At 41.0% G+C, this 26,208-nt stretch overlaps 1 protein-coding gene and 1 pseudogene across 1 annotated transcript in view; both read right to left on the bottom strand.

Moving 5' to 3' along the window:
• The window catches only part of AVL9 (AVL9 cell migration associated), a 60,908-nt gene that overhangs the window by 14,939 nt on the left and 19,761 nt on the right, over nucleotides 1-26,208 (bottom strand). Inside the window, exons 3-12 of the mRNA XM_075558209.1 lie at nucleotides 25,967-26,052; nucleotides 20,989-21,060; nucleotides 15,284-15,373; nucleotides 14,190-14,256; nucleotides 12,021-12,061; nucleotides 11,251-11,289; nucleotides 8,577-8,646; nucleotides 7,751-8,289; nucleotides 2,940-3,074; nucleotides 811-1,030 (exon numbers count right to left, since the gene is read on the bottom strand). Of these exons, the coding sequence (XP_075414324.1) occupies nucleotides 811-1,030; nucleotides 2,940-3,074; nucleotides 7,751-8,289; nucleotides 8,577-8,646; nucleotides 11,251-11,289; nucleotides 12,021-12,061; nucleotides 14,190-14,256; nucleotides 15,284-15,373; nucleotides 20,989-21,060; nucleotides 25,967-26,052 (1,359 nt within the window). The remainder of the gene's footprint in view (nucleotides 1-810; nucleotides 1,031-2,939; nucleotides 3,075-7,750; nucleotides 8,290-8,576; nucleotides 8,647-11,250; nucleotides 11,290-12,020; nucleotides 12,062-14,189; nucleotides 14,257-15,283; nucleotides 15,374-20,988; nucleotides 21,061-25,966; nucleotides 26,053-26,208) is intronic.
• Nucleotides 1,433-1,807, bottom strand: LOC142456407 (COX assembly mitochondrial protein 2 homolog pseudogene; annotated as a pseudogene).

The raw sequence follows: 26,208 nt of genomic DNA on the forward strand, positions 1-26,208 counted from the left end.
TTTTCAAGCATTTAGTAAAAATGATTTTATTTCAATCATTTTCCTTTATTCATTTTATTTTTTAATTCATTTCACTTTTCTTTTTCGGTCTGTTTTTAACTTTTTTCTGCTATGTGAAATGGGGAAGAGTTTACAGAGCAGATCAGTGACAGGCAAGGCCCTGCGGGCACAGTGGGTTGGGTGCTGAGCTGCTAACAGCAAGGTCAGCCCTTTGAAACCACCAGCAGGTTCAAGGGAGAAAGATGGAGCTTCTGACTCCTGTAACGAGTGACAGCCTCAGACACCCACAGGGGCAGTTCTACTCTCGTCTTACGGGGTCTTCTACGAGTTGGAATTGACTCGATGGAAATGAGTTTGGTTATTAGGATCCACTTTGATAAAAGTACCACCATGTACACAACAGAACTAACAAAATAAAACACAGATGCATAAACAGTGCCTGGACACAGACAGCGCCCAGATGTTAGGAGTAGTTATCTGTGGATGGGGCAGTTCTGTTGTTAGCTGCTCTTGGGGTTAATTCAGAATCAGGACCCTGTGTACACAAAATACAACTGCTTCAAAGGGTTTTCAACAGCAGAATTTCTAGATGCGGACTGCCAGGCTGTCTTCTGAGGCACCTCTGAGGGTAAGAAAGGTCAAATCACCAACCTCTAGGCTAGTAGAACACAGACAGGCCCCCGTCTGGGCTAACCACAGGCGGTTTACCCTGTGAAAGAATAGGTGTTTGTTGCGCCATTCAAAACACAGGTGCTACAACGAGAACATGAGAGCACAAAGGGCGGCTGCATGTGTGGGCGGCTCTCTCACCAAGCTGCAGGGTGGCAGCGAGCAGCGCATGGACGTAGACGGCAAACTGGGCCCGGATCCACTCGTCTCCGCCCTCCCAGCCTGTGCCATCCAGGAAGACGTCATCCCGGTTCTCGGTCACGTGCCTCACTAGGTAGTCTGCGAACCTTAGGTCTGCTGTGGTTGGGTTAAGCAGCTTCCTGAGTTCTGGATCGTGGATCTGGATCACAGCTTCTTCTACCTAGAGGGGAGTCAGGTAGAAATCAGAGTCTGGGCATTCGCGTGGATATCCATGCCACCCTTTACAGATCAAAGACTGACTGGGATGGTGCAGGTGGAAATAAAAAAATATGAATAGCAGCATTTGCAAAAGGTGAATCCCCCAAAGTTAGGGTTTTTCACACTTTTGGGGGGGAGCTCTAGTTTAAAAACATTCATTTTGATTTCAGAAAGCACACATATAATATCTAATTTTGAGTTCAGTTCCATATCTTTAAAAAAATTTTTTTAAATAAGCTATTTTATTGAGGGAGATAAGTTCCTCCACGTTAGCTGGTTGTAGACGGTGAAGGTAACATGTTAGAAGTGCGTTGGCAGGAGGCAGACCACTACTGCTAAAGGCTCCACCTTGACAACCACAAAGTCCTGGGCTCCCCACTTCTTCAAGTTCAAAAGTAGGCCACACTTTCAGTCACAGGATCGTGGAGACCAAATAAAACAGAGTATCAACCAAGAGTCTTGAGGTCTTCGCTCAGTGGAGGCTTCAGGAGAAAATGTACTTCATTTCCCAGACTCCTCTGGAGGATTCAAGAGTCTCTTTGGCATCAAATCACCATGCTCCCTGCTCCTGGCCCTCTTTTCCGCGTACTCATGTTTCAGGCATTTTCTCATCTCCCGATCAAGATCATTGCAATGCCCACAAACTTTCAGAACGCTGTGATTTCTGTGGTGCTCCTTCAGCAAGGTCGTCAAGGCGGTGCCTTCTTCAGTGCAGGCGTGGAGACAAGTCAGGATGCATCTCTAGAAGACCAAGGGTCACAGCACAGCAACTCGCTCGCTGCCACCCCCCGAGGCCTGGAGCGGTGTGTCCCTCGGAGGCGGGCGACCAAGAGGCCCATGAGGCCAAAGCCGGGCCGCCTGGGCGGGCGGTGACAACTCCCAGTTCCAGATCTTAAGGGTGAGCAAGCACCCCTGTATCTCAGTTGCTGTTTGTCAGTAGGCCAGGCTTTATGCATTCCAGTTCGTTCATATCTTTCTCCCAGGCATCATGTCGTTCTGGTCTAATGGAGAATCCTGGCCGTGTGGTCTACTAGTTCACAGTTGAAAATGACTTGTTTTCATGCGTAGTTCTCTTCCTGCTTTTCTCCTTAGGACAGGCAGAGTGGGCCGTCCATTTCTGAAGGCAGTGTTTGTTCTCAGCATGCTAACCCCAGAGATGCTGCCCGCTTTGATTTGCACACGAAAGCAGCAGCTGTGATGACTCACGCGAGGTCCTTCGAAATACTCTTTTCAAAGAGAAGACCGAGGCAGCAAGGTCAGGGTTGTAAGGCAGACAGGGGAAGGTCTCCCAATAAACCTCTCACAGGACAGGCCTGGCTACCATGGAAAACAAGCAGGGAAGCCTGCTGAGAAAAGAGACTGTGCAGCAAGTTCCCTGCAGCTCTCAAGTTTCTGAAACTCCTTCCTACTTCTTTAAGCCCTCTTGATGGTCCTGTGTCCTCGGAGAAAGTCTCTCAAGATGACCCCTTTCAGAACCCCCCAAAGGTCACCATAACTTTCTGATCTGATCGCCCTGCCTTTTCCCAGCAGATTTCACTTTCCCAGTGGATCCCCTTGGAAGCGACTGCTTTGACTGGATCTTTTTTGAAAGTACTCTAAGGAGACCAAGACAAGGGTATTACTGAGAGGACATGTCTGCAGCCACCGTACCAATCACAGAGACATGTCTAAACATGCCGCTGTATCGTAACTCAATACTTTTGGACTTACCTTTGTATAAAGTGCTCAGAATGCCTAGAATTATTATTATTATTAGTTTTATTACCACAATAGCATTTAGGAAAGGAAAAGAGGGTCCAGCAGTGTGTGTGTGTGTGTGTGTGTCACACACACACACACACACACACACACACACACACACGTAAACGTACTTCCACAATGGCATCACTGAGATGTTTCTGTTGTCGAAAAAGGATGTTAGTAGCTCCAGCAACAAATCCCCGCACGGTCACATCGGAGAGCAGATGATGCTGCTGCAGTGCCATATACGGCAGGCAGAGATAGCCCTGCGAATCACAAGAGCAATAGAAGGCATTAGGGTCGTGACAGAATGCGCTCTCTCTGAAAGGCTAGAAACAGAACAAGCAATCGCCTTCTTTCTCCCCTGACCCCCTCCCGAATGCAGCTAACCTCTGATTCACAGAAACGATGTTCTGGGGGAACCCCACGCTGTGAGAGCAACAAGGCCAGTGAATGGTCAACTCTTGGCAAGGTGGCTGAACACGAAGACTATCTTGATGGATCACTTTGTTTTCAGTTCAAGCCTCCCCAGGAACTAAGGGGGTGGACTTGTTTACTAAGGAAATGAAGTATTAGCTAAGCTCATGGTATGCTGTTTAGTAGGAAGCTGTTAGTTCTTTCAGTAACATTTTAAAACACATGCATCTGGACAGAAACACCAATGTACAATTAGGAAAAGAGCAAAGCCCTGCATAGCATCTGTTTTATTAACCTGTCGTCAAAGTCATGCGGAAGTATTTCCAGATAAATGCTAAACGTTATAGGCAAAAATGGCCTGGCCAATGGTCATGCAGCATTAACCGTTCAACTTGTATTTCAAACTATCACGTTCCCGAGAAGCACAGTTCCATTGCCCACCCCCAGCAGGCAGTGAGGTATAAAAGGGAGCACATTTCCTGAGACGGAATCACTGTGGGAGAACAGGGAATTTCTGCAACATTCCCAACAGATTTCCACCAGGTACTGCAATCTGTACACAAGCCAGGAGGGCAGACTGCGAAGCCCCAAGTTTTGCAACGCTTTCCTCTGCTACTTTCCATCACTGTGTGCACACGGCGCTGTAGTGGCCCAGGCCTGCGTCTTGCTGACTGTGGGGGTGGGTGGCTGCAGGAAGGCAGGAGGAGCTCCTCCTTGTGTGGTTCTTTCCTGTCTCTACGACAGTCACGCGTCACTTGACCAAATAACCGGACTGGTGGCTTTAATTACTTCATGGGGGAAAGAAAGGCTTCCACAGTGGGAATACAGATCTAATAACTCAGTAGAACTCCCTCCCCGCATATGTATTATTCTTGACAATATCTGCTTTATGGAACTCTAACAGAAGCACCAAAGGTAAACCTATGTTTCTGCATTAGACACAATCAGGATAGGGCTCCTGAATCCCCCAATGCCCCAGGTGACTAACACAGAAAGGGGCCCTGCTCCAGGAGGCCTGCCCTTCATCAGCATTGCAGTCTACTCTCCCAGGCTCTGCTCTTAGTGTGTATGCATTCAGAAATAACGGACCTCTCCCTCGCTGCTCTAAACGTCAGATAGTAAAATACTGAATACACTTTCAGACTTCCTGGGACAACTGTGCCCTAGCTGGGAATGAACATTCTTCCACAGAACTTCTAATCAGTATAAAATGGTTACACTACAAAATAGCAGTTAGAGACCATAATATAATCACTCACATCATTACATTTCATAATTGATTCTGTAAGGGAGGAAAAGTCTATTGTCAACACTGGGATTCTTGGCTCAGTATATTAGCAGCATCCAGAGAAAACAAAACCCAAGACACCAAACCCCTCAGGCCCCAACCCCCAAAACAAGAAAGCCATCCAAAAGCTATTTAAAACATGTTAACCTACATTCCCTTTAAAATTATAAATACCTTAGATTTGCCATTCTTCCTTTAGCAAGTTATCCTATGCCTTCTCATGTGGGATAAAATGTATGTAAAAAGTACCACCAGACATAGGTAAGAATGGCCGCCACTACAGGGGGTTGTTCGGTAGCAAGGGCTAGACTGGAGGAGAGGGCTTTTCATTAAAGATGTTAGGGAAAGTTTTTTTTTAATACTGAACTAAGTGAAATGATTTTAATGACTTTAATACTGAAATTCAAAAAATGGTTTAAAAGCGGCAGCTCAAAACAGCTTTAAAAATTTGTCCTCACACAATGGATGGATGTATGCATTGTGATAAGAGTTGTACGAGCCCTCAATAAAATGATTTAAAAATTTTGTTATCAGTACTTTTAATGATCACTTAACCTTAAATCAAAAGTGATTTAATTTTTTGACTTACTTTCCAGAAATAGAATAAATAGAAATAAACAGGAATATTCTCTGCTAAAATCAGAGAATACCCGGGAAGAAAGATGTCTTCCTATGTTCTAGACTATACAAAGGCACCTAATTGTGTGGATTATAACATTTTATGGATAATATTGAAATGAAGGACATTCCATAACACTAATTGTGCTCATGTGGAACTTGTACATAGATCAAAACAAGGGGATATGGAGCGGTTTCAAACCAGGAAAGGTATACACCCGGGTTGTACCCTTTTGCTTTAGTCTGTCTGCTAAGCAAATAACCTGAGACATTCAGTCTGTCTGCTAAGCAAATAAGCTGAGACATTGGACTACATGAAGAATGTAGCATCAAGATTTGAGGAAGGCTCATTAGAACCAGTGATATTCACATGGCAAACCTTTGCTTGCTGAAAGTGAACACTTGACGCACTCACTGATGGAGATCAAAGACTATAACCATCAATACAGTTCATACTCAACCATGAAAAAATCCTCACAATTGAACCAATAAGCAGCACCATGATAAGCAGAGAAAATACTAATGCTGCTACAATTTCGTTCACAATCAATGCCCAAGGAAGCAGCAGTGAGGAAATCAACTGAACGATTGCCTTGTGCATACCTGCTGAAAAATATCTCTTTAGAGTGTTTCAAAGGAAGAATGTCCTATTAAGGACTAAGAAGCACCTGACCTAACTATGGTATTTTAATCTGCCACTCATGTGTGTGAGAGCTAGACAGTGAGTAAGAAAGACTGAAGGAAAACAGATGCCTCTGAATACAGCGTTGGTAAAACTACTGATCAAATGCAAGCTGCACTTGTTTTCTAAGCGGGAGATTCCTTCCAGCAGAGCTTCAAAAAGCATTTCCCCCGCTGGTCTCGCTCGATGCTTCTTCTAGGAGCCTCGGTGGTGTCCTGGGTTACACAGTAGACTGCTAACTACAAAGTCAGCTCCACATGAGAAAGATGCTTCCTGCACCCACAGAGGTTTAGTTTCAGAAACCCAAAGGGGCATCTCTACTCCATTTGATAAGGTGTCTATGAGTCAGAATTGACTCGATGGCAGTGGGTTTGGTTGCTTGTTGGGCAGGAATAAATCTGGCTGAGCTGGATAAAGCTCTGGGTACAATTTATTTTCTAATTTTCTTACTTTTTTTGGTATTTGCTTTCCCCCATCACCTCATGAGTAGTATATCCCACGGTTGCCTCTAGCCATGGTCAGATTCCCACCTGACACACCATCTAAATCAGCTCTAGAAAAGATGTGAGCTTATTACAGAACTTGGTATCTCTAACACTCAAACAGTAAGCCTCTTTGCTACCAACGACGCAGGCGGTGTCATCCTTGGAAAGTAATTTCAAACGCCAGAAACTAGACTAGAAAGTTGGAGAGCTGGGGATTCCTTCAGGCGTACTTTTATTTTTGTGTACAAATCTGTTTCCATTTATTCATTTGATAATGAGTCAGGAAACAAGTCTCCTTTATTGTTCCTTCAGTGTTCACTAAGACAATGTAGCATATCCAGATACGCCTTGAATACTCTCTCACAATCTTTTTTTTTTTTTTTTCGTGATCCAAGTGAATTTAATGAAAATTCAAAGAAGCATCAGGTTTTACGCGGCACCCATAGGATTCCTTTGACCATGCGGCCTGGCAGAGACTGCTCCGGGACACGCAAGGATCTCTCTCCTCCCACGAAGACTACCAGACCACCCAAGCAAAACAAGACAAAAGACCAAGAGCCTCTCTCACAATCTTAAAGTAGTCTTGTTTGTACACTGAGAAAGGCTAGCTGGAGATAGAGTATCTTGGATCAAAGATTTGATTTGAATCACTATGTTGTAATTAAGTTATGAGCATTTTTTAAAATTAAAAATAAATTTTAAATGCTTTTTTCATGAAGCAATTAAAAATTTCTTTATAAGATAAAATGAAGTAAAACATGGAACTGAATTTAAATGAAGTCTTAATATTTATAGTAGATATTGAGTTTTTTTCTTTTAAAACTGTGCTTCTAGAATTTTGTATTTTAATATAGATCATTAAATGCAATGCAAAACTTTTGGATGTCTTCAATTCACCTTCTTTCAAACAGAAATCAGAATAATTGAAAATAGACATAAGCACAGTAAAATATTTTAAAAGAAAAAAAAGACCCAATATATTGAAAGCTGACTTCCTATCTCCTAAGTTACAAAAGGCTTTCAAATAAAAAAGCTGTACACTGTGGTCACAGAAAGGGCCCTGGTGGTGTAGTGGGTTACACATCACACTGCTCACCGCAAGGTCAGCAGTTTGAGTGCTTCAGCCACTCTGCAGAAGAAAGATGAGACTACCTACTTCTAAAGGTGACAGTCTTGGAAACTCACATGAGCTGAAATTTTCCTTCTGTCCTCTACAGCACCTGTGAGTTGGAATCAACTTGATAGCAGTGAGTTTTGTGGGGTTGTTTTTTTTTTGAGTTTATGGTCACAGATGCCAAACTTTGAAGTACTGCATTATGATCAAGCATGCAGTATGGTATACTTTTTAAAGGACATTTTTCAGTTGTGAAAATGTGTTTAACATGAAAAGTCAAACTCTGATTTTGTCACATTCGACATGGTACTCACTAAGTAAAGGTGGCGTAACTTTACCTTTGTGAAGATGGCCAATGGCATGCCGTACTGGTCTTCTTCCAAACCCGATATCAGTCCTGGTATCAGGACCAGCTGCCCTGTATTTGCTTGCGGTTGTACAGTAATTGGAGAACTGTCCGAGCACACAGAGTCCTTTGGAAATAAGTTTGTCTGTACTGACCCTAAGTGGTCCCTTTCTTTCAAGTTGGGGTCCTCTAGGACACTGGGGTCCACCGTCTCCCACTCACTTTCGGAGGACTCTGGAGAAAGGCGGGGAGGAAGCTTCAAAGACTGATGGGTGTTAGTAGGTTCCAGCACTTTGCTGTCGTCACGGACTCCTCGGAGTAGAGGTTCTCCAGTCTGGGTAACAGCATCTCCTCCGTGGGTGCTCGCCATGGGTTTCTTCTCAGTTCCCGGGATGCTGTTTGGCATGTCAGGCGCAGACACAGAAACAAAGGCATCTGCCGGAGGATTCGTTTCCTGAAGGCCAGCATCTTCAGACATACTTTTGCGGGGTCTGTACTGAGAACAGTCACTGAGACCATGCTCAATCATGCCTAAAACATGCAACATTGGAGAAGAGCTTGGCATATGATGACAACACAGGAGGAAATAGCTGTATATTCCGTTTCACATTAGTTAGAGTTTTCTATAGAAACTGTAACAAACTACACATGCCCACCATTTAATTTACATATCAAAAAGGCCAAATAGAAATCTACTGTCAAAAGGAAAAAGTCACTATTAATACAGAAATATCCTGAATGAGTTTATCTTTAAAAACGTTTACATTGAAAGTGACAGTACAAGTGAGCCCCCAGACAGAGTATTGCTGCTCGCTTACCTGGAAAAAGGGATAACACAGTCATCAATGTCCCCACCAATTTATTCACTGGAGAAATGTAGAAGAGAACCTGAAATGGAGTGCATCACAATTCCATTAGAAAACCCAGGAGTGGAGCTCCCTGGGCATCAGGGCATCCACCACTTCCATCTCCTGAAGTCAATTAGAAAATCTATGCGTCTATAATGATAGTAAAGATAAGGGTGGGGGTGCTTCTTTTGTGCAGAAGACTGAGAACTAACAAATGTGGAAGAAATGACAGAACTAGAAAATCACCTTTTGGCACCCACCAAAATAACAAGTGGTTTAAGAAAAAATTTACAGGAGCCAATGAAACTACTGTGAAAAGTTGTCAGGAAAGAGGATCTTCTCATGTAACGTACACTTAGGATCCCGTAGATTACCTAACTGCAATCAGTGCCTGACTGGGTCCCACAGTGAGCAAGAATGAGCTAGCTATACAGAACATTATCTATGTCATCTGAAGAAATGTGGGAATGGGATCTAGATGAGATATTATTTAGTACCTCAATGTTACATTTCCTAAATGGGAAATGACATTTTGGCTAGGTTGGACTAGACCCTTAGTCTTAAGAAATACATCCTAAAATATTTAGAAGTGAAGTATCATGATGGAAAATTATTGTGACTCAGAGAGGGAAGTGAGTATATTTCCCAAGCAACAATAAAATCACATACACACATAAAAACAATATAATGCAAACTGGCAAAATGTCAACTAGTGAATATAGATGAAGGGTGTAAAAAGTATTCAATATATTAGTTTATAAACTTTTCTTTATGCCTGACTTTTTTTAGAATAAAAGTTAAGGAAAAATTAAGTGAGTAATGGGATTCTATTAGATAGTTTATACTAACTTTAGCTAATATTACTTAAAAAGCAACGTTCAATTAAATCAAGGGGACTTCAATTAAATCCAGCCATAATTTAAGAGAAATTAAATAGCATTTGCTTCATAATTTCTTTTCATTAGAATAGAACCCCAATGATTACGGCAAAGAATGTACAGATGTGCTTTATACAATTGATGTATGTATATGTATGGACTGTGATAAGAGTTGTATGAGCCCCTAATAAAAAATTTAAAAAAAGAATAGAACCCCAACCCAATTCAGCAGGGCTCAAGGTCATGCAAAGATAACCATATCATGAGTCTTTCTATGAGTAGACATAACACACTCCTTTGCTCTCCAGGTTTCATCATATGTCTACATATCTGAAGAAAACCAACTTATTCAGTACATCTGCTGAAGAAAAACTATTCTTTCAGTAATGCCCTTTTTGGTTTAAGAAAGTAGCAGTAAAAGACAAATTGCTAGCTCATGAATCATTGTCAACCAACCAAAAAAACAAACTCCCTGCCAGTAAGTCAACGCCGTCTCACAGAGACCCTCCAGGACAGAGTAGAACTAACTGTCCCTGTGGGTTTTCGAGACCAAATCTTCAGGACAGTCAGCCTGACCTCATCTTTCTTCCGCGGAGGAGTGGCTCGTGGATTCAAACTGCTACCCTTGCAGTTAGTGGCCTAATAGGCCATCAGGGCTCCTGTCATCTTGACCCACACGGTCCTGTGAACCTGTCCACCTATCCACACTTGTGGCACCACAGGGTTATATAACAGAGGAAAACCGTCTACAATCTTTGCTGCTCCCCTCATCTTGGTCTTATTTAAGGAATACTCTGCAGATAGAAAATCGAGTATCACATTACAGACAGCCCTTATCCAGTCAATAAAAAGAGAGTGTATCTAAGATTTATCATGTTAAGTTTACTGGATCACAGATGTCCCTGCATATTGTTCATATGAGGACATTACAGTGTAAAACTGATGACTCATACAAAAGAGAGCATTCTCTAGCTTGTTATGCAAAACATTGATGGTTGGTGATAAAAAGCTTTGAAACACTGTACTGTATGTGCTGCACTCATTAAAATACACACTCTCTTCATTTTCAAAGAAGCAATATATATTTACTACAGAAAACTACCAGATATGGTGAATTACTTCCTTTTAAAAACACAACCTATATTTTCATCAAACTATGCTGATGTCTGTCACTTCCAGAGGCTTTCCATTGAATATATATTCATAAAACTGGTATTGTGATTTTGATATGTAGTTGGATAAATGGGTTTATTTAACTAGTCATGAAACAACTTTATAACAAATATTCCCAGCAACATAAAAATTATTAGTTAGAGCTATATACAATATATAAATTATAATTTAGCCAACGACTTATAATTTGTCATTATTAAAATCATACTTTCACTGTAACTTGCCTTACTTTTATACAGAAAAATGATTTTTTTTTTAATGCTGGGCTGGACTTAGAGAGGAGCCTTGCATTCCAATACAGATGAATGAATGAAAACATACAGTAAAAAAACAAACAAAACATACATAGTACCCGTCTTGGACACTGAGTGACTACCTGTAGTTAAAACCATCCTCAATCTACTCTGAAATTTCCCTGAGAAAAACTGCATGAATATATATATCTATAGCAGTGAACAAAAATATGGGTTTTAGTGCACCCCAATTTGAAAGGCAAGAAGTATAATCAATATTTTATCAATTTTATGTAACATTAAAGATATATCAGTAACTGTTAAATATTCAATCTTGTCTTCTACCTCTTTAAATCTTACCTTTTTCTCAAGAAGAATCAGTTTAAACAGGATTAAGACCTGCAGAAAGAAGTTCTATTAAAAGAAGGCAATTATCTTATTCTTATTCTCATTTCCCTTTTTTCCCTCCTCAAAGATAAGGATGTATCATTTAAGTAATATTATTATAGTGCTTTAAAAACATGAAAGAATGTGAACTTACACTGAGAAAATTAAGTATCACCTGCATTTTCTAAAAACAAAATTGAGAAGTACTTAAATGTCTTGAAATTTTGTTTTTTGGAAAGAGTGACACCAACTTTTGTGTGAAATATGTGTGAGCTCCTTAAAAGGCAGGGACTACTCTCTTACTTCTGGCTGTCCCGGTGTCCACATCTCAGGCAGCCAGGTAAGTGTTTGTTAAGTAAATGATCCACGTTTGTGTCCTAACAAAGCTCAGAAAGTACAAATACAGATATTTTACTAGAAAATGTTCCACTCTCAGGGCAACAATCTGCAGGGTTGTTTCTATCCACTCATAACAGTTGTAACTAAAGAGACAATAGAAATAAATGCTCACGCTGCAAAGCAGCAAACAAATGGGTATTTATCAACTTTTAGAAAACGAACTGGCACTATCACAGCATTTTCAAAGTGACAGTCACCAGACCCAGTGCTGTTCCAGAAAAAGTAAACCATCCGCTATTGTCTGTGTTTCACCACTTAGCACGTGGAATCTGCCCAGGGAAAGGCGAACACTAAGAACAGCATGCACCACTGCACTAATTATGAATCAATTAAGATTACCTTACCTTGTGCCTAAAATGAAGGACAAGATCTCGAGGAGACAGGCCTGTAATAGTAACAAAAGAGCTACCCTGTAAATACAATCTACTGCCTGGGCTAAAGGTTTTCCCCCTTCAAAGGACAGCATGATAAAAAGAAAGTATTATTATACAAATACTCAGAAATACATGTAATACTTGATGAAATACACACACCCTCAGTGTTTATCAAGTTCACTGGCAATAGCACAACTTTGTTGATGATAAAAATGTTCAGTATTTTGCACTGTTCAATTATACCACACATGGTGAATGAGAACTTGAAAAGTGGCAAGTTCTACTAATAAGTGGAATTTTAAAATTCTGTTTGTATTAACTTTCATCTGAGTGCAAACAGCCGCCCTGGCTAGGGGGCTACTACTCTGCATGGTGCACATCTAACCCATTCCCCTAGTTCCATACAAAGGATACTACAGAGAGTGGCAGTCATGTAAATCAAAGTTCTTGGTCACGGCACTCTAAGGAGCTGTGGCAGTGTTGGGCCGGTAGGGTTGGCATTCAAAACCATCCATTGCTCTGCAGTAGAGCGATACGGACAGTCTCAGAACCCCTCCAAAGGGCAGCAATGAGTCCAAATGCACTTGATTGCAGGTTTGGGGATTTTGGAGACTCTATGCTATTATTTCTGAATCATGTCTTCGCTGGTCATTTGCCTCAAACACCACAGGACAAAAGGCAATGGTTTAGAGAAAAACACACAGGTGTGTAGATGTGAGCTAGCACAGTGGGGGCCGCTTCATTCTGAAATAGAAACTGAGTGAACTTAAGTCACTAGGTGATTAAAACTTTCTTGTTTTAATCAAGAAATATATATTTTCTGAGTTCTCATCAATGTATAGTCTCGGTTCAATGCAGTATGAACTAGACAAAATTCCCAACCCGAAGACTCTTAGAACAGGAAAGAGGTGAACAGATCTCTACAGATCTCTGACTCTCCTTCTCTGCTATATGGACATTAGCTAACCAGCATTACTTGATAGAGAAAACAACAATATTAAACTCAACTCTTTTTTACTGCTTTGAAAGCAGAAATGAACTTTGTGCAATAACAGCTCTGTACAAATAGTACAAGTATGTTATGGTAATGTTTCTCAACATAAATATTAAGAAAATATTTAAGAAACCGTTTTCTCTAACTCAATTCTCATTGAGATGTAGTTAATTACTAAATGTGGTCCCACTTTCCAGCCAAAGTCCGCCTCTTGGTGATGTGTTGTATATTCTAGCCTCTGTATGTGTGGCTACAGTCTCATTTTAGAGCGAGTCATGTTATGCTAATGAGGCAGGATTAAGGCAGGATAAATTCTGTGTCCCCAACTTACTAGAGGATGTGAATCAAGTCATGGTCCTTTGTCCCCTTGGGGGTATGGTCTGCAGAAAGCACAAAACCACACTTACATCAATGCCATCTTTGCAACCCCTCCCCCTACTGAGCATGTGTGGAAGACTAATCAGATGCCAGTTACCACCTGAAAAAGGCTTCTGGCTCAGGACTCGGGCAGCACCTTAACATGAGTTCCAGCATGCTTTGAGCCTGTCTAAGCAAGTGAGGCCTGGTTTCCCCCAAAAGGTGTCTTCCACCCTTGCAATAAGCCTGCCTCTAGCTTGCCTCTCTGACCTCTGAAATAGAACCGAGTAAGCATGAGTCACTCATTGTTTCCATAGGTTCTTGGGACTGTCACCTGCCCTGATTTGACCAGCCTTGCTTCTGCAGCCTTGTGGATGAGGAGCCACCTCTTGAGGATGTCTGAACTTCAGACCCAGGAGTTTTCAGCCTCCATAACAATGGGAGCTATTTCCTTATCGGTTGGTGAGCTATCACAGGGGACTGCAGAGCTCTGGGATGCGAGGGCATGTACTGAGCAGAGGGATGGCTTCATATTAGAAACGATGGAGTGGCACAGCTTATGAAAAAGTCATATTTGGGACCTTTTGAATCTCCAGTTCAGTGAGACTAGTCTTGTAGTAATCTTTCTAAATAGAGGGTTTAAAGCGTTCAAAGACAATAGCAGCATCAAACACTGAAGAATTTAGATTCTATATGTGGATGCAATCTGACGATGAAGTTTCACATGCAATTCTGTTTGGTGAAAAAGAAAAATGAGGGTGTCTTTTTAATAATTCTGAATTACTTACCAAGGTATACTTGGGAACCTTCTAGTGACGTTCCTCCCAGGGAGCTATTCATATGTTCGTAAAGCTCCTAAAACACAATGAATGCAGTTTTGGACATTTTTACACTTACACTGCATAGGTTCCCAAACTTACTTGGCCTATTGCATCCTTAAAGCAAATTACTTAGTGCCCCTAAGGCGATTAATCCAGGATAAAGTCCAGGAATCTGTGTATGCAGCCCTTCTGGAACATCTCAGCGTCCCCCAAAGGGCTGAATTGCCCACTTTGGGAAACACTGTTTCAGATGATGACTTAGAAGTATGATGATCATGGGAAAATAAGTGAGGCAAATTGTCTTGCTAGGCCCTACCTGGAGAAACTCTCAGGGTACCTGTGTGGCCCGTTCCTCGGGCAGAAGGGCCCCCACGTCAGCATTTTAGAATTTCATTCGTTCAGCTGGTGGCGCAGGAGTCAAGGATAAACGCCCTCCCCCTTCTTGATGAACACGTCACTGCCTCTCATGAGGTTCAGAACAGAATCCAGGAGAGGTCCGTGTTCTGCACACTCATGGTACACTGGAGAGAAGCATGCTGCCCACTCCCAGTGGAACAGTCATGTGGTTAACCTAATTTAACTACGGAAACTGTGAATCAGAAGGTTGCTATAAAAATATTGCATTTAATAATAAAATAAGCAAATTTATAGACTCAAATAGCACAGGAAAAGGGCTCTTTTCCATTAAGAGGAACACTGATGTTATAGTAGAACTGCTGTTTAGGCACTGGACTGCTAACTTCACGGTCAGTAATTCAAACCTACCAGCTGCTTTGAGCAAGGAAGATGAGGCTGCCCGCTCTTAGAAAGATTTAGTCTTGGGAACGATATAGGATTTCCATGAGTTGGAATCAGCTTGATGACACTGGATTTTTGTTTTTATTTAATGCTGCAGTAACTTGTAGTCGCTATTTCCAAATACAAGGCAGTTTTACTATAGAACTGTAGTTGTAATCCTCATAACAAAGTAGAATGTCTTTCCAAAGCAACCCAGTGATTACCTCCTCCATATCACTGATGTCCTTGCCTCCTGAATTTGTCTAAAAAGAGGTATGAAGTACCTTTAGAATGGAAATTTGGGAAAAGTCCTTTTCTTCAAAATATGCATGTGTAATGAGTTGAAGTTTTGCTTGAAGTAATCCATAGAGAGGCTTGAAGAAAGCAGAAAGCTTACCATTAGGTCACAATTAGTTTTAAACAAACACAACAGTAAAATGCGCGCGCGCGCACACACACATACACACACACACCCTTTTTCAGAGGGAGGGGAGGGGAAGAAGTTAAGTGGTGTCCACTTGAACACTTTATGAATTTCCTACAGCTGAGAGCTGGGAACTCAGCCGTTAGCTCTTTGGCCGGAGGGAAAGAACGCCTGTGTGTGGCAAAGCCACAGAAGAATGGTTCAGAGTGCAGGCTCAGGCTTCCTGCAAAACTCTCAACACTTGACCTCCCGCTATGTGTTTGCCGATCTGAAAATAGATGTATAATACAGTGCGCCTTGTGCAGTTACATAACACAGGTAAAAGCGATTAGTAGAAGGCACACAGAAAAAGCACCCAAACAGTAGCTATGATTAACGTACAGTTGAAAGTCTTTTCTAATTCTATGCCCTGTTCTGCTGGCTTGTGGTAACATTCCATTATCCACACAGCAGCCCACAAACAAGGGATGTGTCTAAGGGAAATCAGACCTCTCCCCTTCTCAAATGTGTCATCTTTCCTAAGTAATAGCAACAATCCACCTCACTGCTGTGACGAGGATGAACGTATGCTGTAATGAGGATGAAAATGGCAATTACATTGGAAGTAGAATTGGTGAATAATTAGTATACCTGACCCAAAGCACTCTTAGTAAATATCATTATGACAATTGTCCTTTTGAGTAGTGATTACTGAGGAAGTCTCTAAACATGCCGTGTTTGCTGTAATCATCTACTACTCTTCTACTTTGATCACCTGGTCCAATATTTAAAAAAGGTAATTCGCTGACATGTAAAAGAAATGGTATAAAAGAATCAGACGAGCAATCTTTTGATACTAGAGTCTTTTCTAACCACTCAATTTCTATAGGATTTGTCTTGATCTAGGAGTCCTTATGGAACAATGGTCACAATGCTTGACTGCTGTGGAGACTCACAGCCCATCAATAGGAAACTGGACACCCCCTTACTGAAGGGTTGTGGGGAGGAGATGAGCCAGTCAGGGTGCAGGGTAGCAACGATGAAACATACAACTTTCCTCTAGTTCTTAAATGCTTCCTCCTCCCCACTATCATGATCCCAATTCTACGACCAGAGGGTGTACATTGGTACAGATAGCAACTGGAAACACAGGGAATCCAGGACAGATGACTCCTTCAGGACCAGTGGTCAGAGTGGTGATGCCTGGAGGTTGGAGTGAATGTGGGGTGGAAAGGGAGAACCGATTACAAGAATCTACGTATAGCCTCCTCCCTGGGGGATGGACAACAGAGAAGAGGGCGGAGAGACGTCGGATAGTGTAACATATGACAAAATAATAATAATTTCATGAATTATGAAGGGTTCATGAGGGAGGGGGAGTGGGGAAGGAGGGGGAAAAAGGAGGAACCCATATTAAGGGCTCAAGTAGAAGGCAAATGTTTTGGGAATGATGATGGCAACAAATATATATATGTGCTTGACACAATGGATGTGATAAGAATTGTACGAGCTCCCAATAAAATGATTTAAAAAATATGCTTGGCTGCTAACCAAAAGGTTCCAACCCAATGCCTTGTCCACAGGAGTAAGACATGGCTATCTTCTTCAGTAAAGACTGGTAGCCTTGGAAACACTATGAAGCAATTCTACTCTGTCCCACAGAGCTGCTTGGAGTGGGAACTGATTCAAAAGCAGGGAATTTGGAAATTCTTATTCTGTATTTAAAATTATAATTTAGACAAAATACTGACTTTCAAAAACTTTTTATGAAGACCACAGTATTCTATTATTATCCAAGGGTCTTTTCTTAACATAATAAAGGCCAAAAATAAATTCTATTTTGAAAAATATATTTATACTGCCTCTGGATATAAGAAACTGGACAATAGCAGGGGAAATAATGTTTTACACAAAGCAGTTGAAAAACTTGGAAGACATTTTATAAAGTAGTTTCAATGATAAGGAAATAAGTATTCATTATATACATGTTACAATAACACTTTATCTGATTTAAGATTTCAGGACAGCAAGAGAGCATGTGTAGTAATTAGAATCTATTCAGGAATAAAGTCAAGAGCCAGACAGCTCCCATGTGGCCTCGAGTCCCTGCTTTGGTCTATTAGGATGTTTAGTGAAAAGCTGATAGGATTGTGACATCTTGGGATGGTGTCGGGGAGACGGATGGAGAGCAAACAAAAGGAGGCTCTGTAACAAAATAGAACCCCAATGTTTTCTTGTGTGTATTCGTGACTATCCAGGGCACAATCTGGATCCCCTTCACGATACATCAAATAAAAATCCCATTACCATCAAGTTGATTCTGACCTACTGTGACCCTACAGGACAGAGAAGAGCTGCTACTTGGTTTTCCAAGGTGAGCAATCTTTATGAAAGCAGACTGCCACTCTAGCTCCCCTGAGTGGCTGGTGGGTTTGAGCCAAAGGCCTTGGGGTTAGTAGTCCAACACTTAACCCAATGTGTCACCAGGGATTCTTTTGATATAAAATAGCTTAAAAGAGAAAAAATTTGATCCCCTACTAATATCAACTTAGCTATCACAAAAAAAACTTTTTTGAGGGGGAAAATATCACCTAGATATTCCATTATACTTTTAAGGGAAAAAAAAAGTCAGGCCCTAGGTTGCTGAACACAGACTTGTGTGATACTAAGTAGCATCCCCACTCTGAAGTCATGTGAGAGCATGGCTCCATTATGTAAGGGGCTTCTCTGAGATTTATTAGTTGATTTTCAGAGTTCTAGAATCACCGATCTCCAGAAAACAGCTCATTCCTCACACGACAGGAACAATTTTATCAAAATGAAAATATTTTAAATCAACTATCAAATAATGACAAGTCCTCTAAAGCAGTGGTTCTCAACTGTCCCAATGCCGTGATCCTCATGTTGTGGTGACACCCAACCATAAAACTATTTTCGTTGCTACTTCATAACTGTAATTTTGCTACTGTTATGAATCGGGCGACCCCTGTGAAAGGGTTGTTCAACCCCCAAAGGGGTTACAACCCACAGGTTGAGAACCGCAGCTCTAAAGGATTGCCCTCTTTTCTCCCCCAGATAAGTGCTAATCTTTAATGAACCTAATATTTTCTGTGAAAGTCCCTTCTGGGGCTTTCTGAAACAGGACTGGAAAACCAAAGCACTAACATAAAACTAGTCACTTAAATAAGGAGGGTATGATCTGTGCTCCAATGTTCATCACAACACAGTTCACCATTATAAGGAGTTGGAAAAAAACCAAATTTCCATCAACTGACGAATGGACTAAAACATTTGCCTGGCAGGGTTTTATCAAAGGCAATGTAGCTGAGAGGAGTTACTGAAACCAAAATGAAGGCTGAACATGACAGTGGGACAAGAGGAAAGTAAAAGAAAATAGAAGAAAGAACTAGGAGGTAAAGAGCATTTATAGAAGTCTAAATACAGGCATGTATATATATATATATATATATATATATATATATATATATATATATATATATATATATATATATGAAGATGGGGAAATAGATCTATGTGCATATATTTATAGATTTGGTATTAAGGTAGCAAATGGACATTGGGCCTCCACTCAAGTACTCCCTCAATGCAAGAACACTTTGTTCTATTAATCTGGCATTCTATGATGCTCACCTTCCCGACATGATTGCTGAAGACAAATGGGTGTATAAGCAAATGTGGTAAAGAAAGCTGATGGTACCTGGCTATCAAAAGATACAGCATCTGGGGTCTTAAAGGCTTGAAGATAAACAAGCAGCCAGCTAGCTGAGAAGCAACAAAGCCCACATGGAAGAAGCACACCAGCCTGTGTGATCACGAGGTGTCGATAGGATCGGGTAACAGGCATCAAAGAACAAAAAATGAGGGTAGTGCGGAGTGGAAACCCAAAGCCCATCTGTAGGCAACTGGACATTCCTTTACAGAAGGGTCTCTGGGTAGGGTGGGGAGGGGGCGGCGGAGATGAGCCAGTCAGGGTGCAGTGTAGCAACAATGAAACATAGAACTTTCCTCTAGTTCTTAAATGCTTCCTCCCCCTACTATCATGATCCCAATTCTACCTTACAAATCTGGCTAGACCAGAGGAGGTACACGGTTGCAGAAAGTAACTACAAACACAGGGAATCCAAGACAGATGATCCCTTCATGACCAGTAGTGAGAGTAGAGATACCAGGAGGGGAAGGGGAAGGTGGAGTAGAAAGGGGGAACAGACAACAGCAAAGTCGGTGAAGGCAGATGTCAGACAATATAAGACATGACAAAATAATAATTTCTAAATTATCAAGGGTTCATGAGGGACGGGGTAGGGAGGGAGAGGAAAAATGAGGAGCTGATACCAAGGGCCCCAGTGGAAAGCAAATGTTTTGAGAATTATGATGGCAACAAATGTACTTGACAGAATGGTTGTATGCATGGATTACAATAAGGGTTGTATAAGCCCCCAATAAAATGACTTATACATAAATAAATAAAGAGGGTCTGACTGGTTATAGCAAATAGGGCAGAGAAAGCAAAGGAAAGGAAAAAGAAAAAGTACCTTTACTGAGAAATCACATCAGAAAACCTCTGTTTCATACGCTCATTTATACATGACGATATTTTTTGCTTTTTTTCATGGGGTGTTCAGAGCAACCCTGCATATGAAACTAATCTCACTTATTGCAAAGGTTAGTTCTTTAATATCAAACTGGCAAGTAAAACTTTCGAACTCACTCTTTAAGGCACCAGTGTTTATTGGGGGGTCTCAGAACGCTCTAAGATTCTGGTGAAAGTTAATGACCTAATTTTTCCCATAAAAAGCAAAATCCATTCTAAAGGAATTAGAGATGCCTTGAAGTCAGTTCATTAAATTATTTGACCCTTTTAGGATTCCTATGGGTTATAGGTCAATTTTTACATTAGACTAACTCTAGAAATTACAAAAACTTTGCTTATAATAATCATATAAATTGAAGATAAATAATATAGATCTTTAGTTTTAGATTAGGAAGGGAGAATATTAGTTTGCCACCAGGCATCGGATATTCCTGATATGGGTACTATTATCCCATTAGACCATGGCAGATAATTTAACAATGAAAGCTGTGAAACAAAACCCAAAACACTATATACAAGAAGGGAAGAGAAAGTGCGTGTGGAAAAATTACTGTATCTTTATTTATTTTTTAAGGATTTTCCCTTTTTTTACATTATATTAGGGGCTCATACAACTCTTATCACAATCCATACATATACATACATCAATTGTATAAAGCATATCCGTACATTCTTTGTCCTAATCATTTTCAAAGCATTTGCTCTCCACTTAAGCCCTTTGCATCAGGTCCTCCTTTTTTCCCCCCTCCCTCCCCACTCCTACTTTATCTTTTAATTCCATTTTTAGTAGAAGCAAAGAGAAAGAAAAGCAACAAGACCATAGCTAATGAGCCTACTGCCAACTTCCTGATCAGTTGTAATACGCTCTTGCAGTAACAATCTCCGCTCATTCAGACACTGCCTTATCCTCCATTAAAACCGCCAGTCTTCCTTGACTGTTCCAAAAACATGAGAACAGGTTAGTAGTCTCTTACCAGCTTGCTTAGGACACAGACACTTTTCTGAACAGTTTCTCTGGTGACATCTGCTTGTCTTACTTTCAAGGCCTATTATAAAAAACAGTCATCATTAGAAGGATTTCACAGTAAAGGATTCCGATTTTTTAAAATACAAATTTAGCAAGTTAATAGAAGACATATGATGTATTTAGTTGAGTGAGTATGCAGGAAATGGAACGCAGATACCAGTGTGAGCACTCAGGGCCAGAATCTGTGAGGGCACCAGCACTGTAGTGCTGAAGATAAAGGCTTGTTCCCCAGAGCAGGAAATGTTGTTTCCAGTTTTCTTAAATTGACTGTTCCATGTCAAGGAACAATCTAGAAGAGTGTTCCAGTATTAAGTATCCCAGTTTCTTTAGAAAGAAAGGAAAAAAATCTCAGAATTTTATATTTAGCAAAACAGCCCTTTGGGAAGACAAAGATCTTTCTTAATTTTTTTCCTTCTTTTTTTGATCTTTATTAAGTTTGATGAAAACTAATATACCTTTTCCACTGAAAAATGATTATTAACACTTTCACAAGGCTTACAATTGGGGCAAGCAAGGTGCATAGGTTCTTTAAGCCCAGTGGTTCTCAACCTTCCTAATGCAGAGACCCTTTAATATAATTCCTCATGTTGTAGTGATCCCCAATCATAAAACTGTTTTCGTTGCTACTTCATAACTGTCATTTTGCTACTGTTATTAGTTATAATGTAAATATCTGATATGCATGATGTACTTTCATGGTTACAAATTGAACATAATTAAAGCATAGTGATCAATCACATAAACAACATATAATTATATATTGTTTAATATTATATATTGTGAAATATTTATTTCTAATTAAAAATAAATGAAATTTTGTCTTGAAGCATAGTGTATATGGGTAACAGTCTTCACGTGTTATACCCGTATGTGGGTGTATTTGAATGTGGGCGGACCCTCTTAGAGATAGAGGAGCAGTGTCTCAGTTTCTAAGACCATTGGAAATACATGTTTTCCGATGGTCTTAGGTGACCCCTGTGAAAGGGTCATTCAACCCCCCAAGAGGTTGCGACCCACAGGTTGAGAATCGCTGTTCTAGGTGATCCACTGTACAGCTAAGGTTGAGAATCACTGCTTTAGAGTATTAATTCATGAGAAGAAATTTTACTCATCAAGATTGTTCCCACCTGCATGTAGCAGAGCCGCAGGGGGAGAAGAGCAATGAAGTCCCCAGGGATAGAGGCGGTGCCAGTCATGGCACCCCGTCAGACTGGACTGGAAAGCACCCGTGAAGGAAAACAAACAGACCCTGAACTATTCATACATTTATGTGTGTATGCAGGTGTGTGTTGCTGTTGTTGCTATTGTTTCACTTTCTGTTTTTACTTTGTTGTACTCAGTCTTGTGATAGTACATAGCATGTCTACCTGGAAGCGATAGGAGGAATAAACAGGCCAGAAGAGAGAACAATGGGATGACAGTTCCAGGGGCCATGGGGGTAGGGGAGGCAGGGGAAAGGAAGAGGATGTTAATAAACCCAAGGACAAGGGAACAACAAGTGATCCAAAATCAGTGTCAAGGAGGGTGTGGGAGGTCTGGCAGGGCTGGATCAAGGGCAATGCAACTAAGAGAAATTCCTAAAACCTAAATGAAGGCATAACATGATAGTGGGACAAGAGGAAAGTACAAAGAAATAGAGGAAAGAACTAGGAGGCAAAGGGTGGTCACAGAGATTTAAATATAGGCATATAAAGATGTAAATATATTTATATACGACGAGGGGGAAACAGATGTATGTACATATATTTATAAGTTTAGTATTAAGGAAAACTGACAGTGGGCCCCTGCACAAGCACTCCCTCAACACAAGAACACTTTGTTCAAACAATTCGGCAGTCTGAGATGCTCACCTTCCTGGCACGATCGCTGATGATAATGGGTGTACATGCAAATGTGGTGAAGAAAGCTGATGGTGCCCAGCTACCAAAAGATATAGCACCTAAAGTCGCTGAAGACAATGGGTGCACAAGCAAATGTGGTGAAGAATCCCGATGGTGCCAAGTTACCAAAAGATATAGCACCTGAAGTCTTAAAGACCTGAAGATAAACAAGCAGCCATCTAGCTGAGAGACAACAAAACCCATATGGAAGCATACCAGCCTGTCCCAACTCGATCACTGAGGACAAAGTGGGTGCATAAGCAAAGGTGGTGAAGAAAGCTGATGGTGCCTGGCTATCAAATGATATAACATCTGGGGTCTTAAAGGCTTGAAGACAATCAGGCAGCCATCTAGCTAAGAAACAACAAAGCCCACATGGAAGAAGCACACCAGCCTACCCCGACATGAACGCTGGAAACAAGTAGGTCATAGGCAAGTGCGGTGCCCAGCTGTCAAAATATATAGAATCGGGGGTCTCATAGGTTGGAAGATAAACAAGGGGCTATCTAACTGAGGAACAACAAAGCACCCCAGCCTGTGAGATGAGAAGGCGTTGAAGGGATCAGATTATCAGGCATCAAAGACCAAAAAATAAAATAAAATCATAGCATTGTGAATGAGGGGGAGTGCAGAGTGGGGACCCAGGGCCCATCTGGGGGAAATTGGAAATCCCCTTGCAGAAGGGCTGCAAGGGGAGACGAGCCAATCAGAGTTCAGTGTAGCAATGATGAAATATACAATTTTTCTCTAGTTCTTAAATGCTTCCTCCCCGCTACTATCATGATCCCAATTCTACCTTACATATCTGGCTGAACCGGAGGATGTACACTGGCACAGATAGGAACTAGAAATATAGAGAATCCAGGACAGATGAACCCCTCAGGACCAGTGGTGAGAGTGGTGGTATCAGGAGGGTAGAGGGAAGGTGAGGGAGAAAGGGGGAACAGATGACAATGTCTACATACAACCTCCTCCCTGGAGGACAGACAGTGGAGAAATGGGTGAGGGAGACGCTGGGTGGTGTAAGATATGATAAAATAATAATAATTTATAAATTATCAAGGGGAAGGGGGGAGGGAGGAACTGGGAGGGAGGGGAAAAATGAGGAGCTCAAGTAGAAAAGCAGGTGTTTTGAGAATGATGATGGCAACATATGTACGAATGTGCTGGACACAAATGATGTATGTACGGATTGTGAAAAGAATTGTATGAGCCCCTAATAAAATTTTTAAAAAACCCAAATGATTATTCCCCCCAAAATAATTAGACCAAATGACGAACTGTCATGCAAATATTAGTCTCTACAGCCTCGAGACCAGAAGAACTAGATGGTGCCCAGCTACCACTACCAACTGCTCTGAAAAGGATCACAATAGAAGGTCCTCGACAGAGTGGGAGAAACTGTGAAACAGAACTCAAAATACCAGGCTTACTGGTTGGGTAGATACTGGTGAGACCCCTTGTGGCCCTTACGCTTCACATCTAGAACTGAACTTAACCTGTACATTAGAATAATCAACCATTGAAGATCAAAAGGGCAGCATTTATCCAAAGACAAAGTTCAGAGGAGTGGGAAAGGAGGAGGAAGGGATGCAGGAGACAGAGAGGAAGTGGGTAAGTGTGGTACATTGAGCAGATTGCAATAGGTAAGTTGAATCGATTTGTATGATTTATCAAATGTAAAACTGTGATCTGTTCTTTCAACTTTCTTCTAAGTCAAAATAGAAAGTTAAAAAAAAAAAAGAAAACTGTTTCCATCAGAAAAAAAAAACAGTGCTGCTCAAGAGCTAACCAAGAAAGTTAGGACTATCAATCTTGCTTTATTTTTATTTATTTATTTTATTTTCCATTCTTGGTTTATTTGTACAAGTATCACAAAACTTTATAGGCAATTAAGGTAACGTGATTTGTTGGAAGTTACTGTATGTAATTTCACTTTAAAAACAAAAACAAAAAACACAATACATGTGGTTGTGTGCATCATGCCAGTACTGACTCAGTGACTCTGGATCACAGGGGACTGCCCTAAGGGTTTCTTAGGCTGTGATCTTCACAGGAGCAGATCGCCAGGCCCTGCCTCACTGGGAGTCACTGGTAGATTTGAACTGTGGACCCTCTGGTTCGCTGTTGTACTGTCAGCGCTCCTTCTCAGCACACCTGCTTCTCCACTGCTTTAAGTTATGAACTGAATCCATTTCTGGAACTAGGACAATAAAGGAAATCACTGAGTATTTTGGAGACAAATGGATAATTTAGGTATCACTATCTAAAAACAATGTAAAATATTACATGAGATGCATATAATTATATTCACCAATGTCAACTTATAGAAAACACTTCCATGTGAATAAGTAGGGCTTTTGGAAAAATAGCAACAAATGATTTATAACATCTTAAAATGTTATCATGGACACCACATGAAAAATACTGTGTCCCCAATGATATGTTTTGAGGGGTCAAACACTGTGAGAGAATTTTTGTTTGTTTCACTTGTAAACCCACCATAACCCCCACGCCTTGGAAGGAGCCCTGGCAGCATTGTTGGGTGAGTGTGGGAATGCTAACAGCAAGGTCAGTGACTCAAGCTCACCAGCTGTTGTGAGGACGGAGAGATGAGGCTACCCTCTACTATAAGGAGTTATAGCATTGGAAACCCCATGCATAAGTTCTCAAATTCATTTGGCCTGCCAACTCTTTAGATAAAAAAATGTATGCAGTATCCCTTTCGCAATTAACAATTTTGTACAATAGTCCATAATCTAGGATAACATGTAAGTACCGTATATACTTGTGTAGAAACCGAGTTTTTCCAGCACAGTTTTTATGCAGTGTTGTGGTACAATTAGGTGCTTTGGCTGATAATCAGGTCAGCTTAATCTTGAGTATATACGGCATCTGCTTTTACAGCACCCTTCACCCCACCCCATTGCTCCAGCACCCCCAGAGGATGGCATCATCCACTTTGAGAAACTCTGCCAAATACGGTCACTGGGGTCCGAGCGACTCCATGGCAGTGGGTTTGGTTTGCTTTGGGATCTCCCATACCTTGGCTTCAATTTGTCGATAGCAAGAGATGCCATATACTGTGGCTCCGTTTCCACTTCTGGGTGGCAAATGAAAATACACAGTATCTAAAAGATACAGACACATATTAAGTACAGAGAGAACTTAACCCTTACTAATAAACCATGAAATTAGAAGTTATTATAAATATGTTGGTCATTAAGACAAACATGATGGTGTAATAAACAAGAAATCTATGCCATACTTATTTCCCGCATCCAACC

Source organism: Tenrec ecaudatus, chromosome 9 (genome assembly GCF_050624435.1).
Source record: "Tenrec ecaudatus isolate mTenEca1 chromosome 9, mTenEca1.hap1, whole genome shotgun sequence".
Classification (NCBI taxonomy): domain Eukaryota; kingdom Metazoa; phylum Chordata; class Mammalia; order Afrosoricida; family Tenrecidae; genus Tenrec; species Tenrec ecaudatus.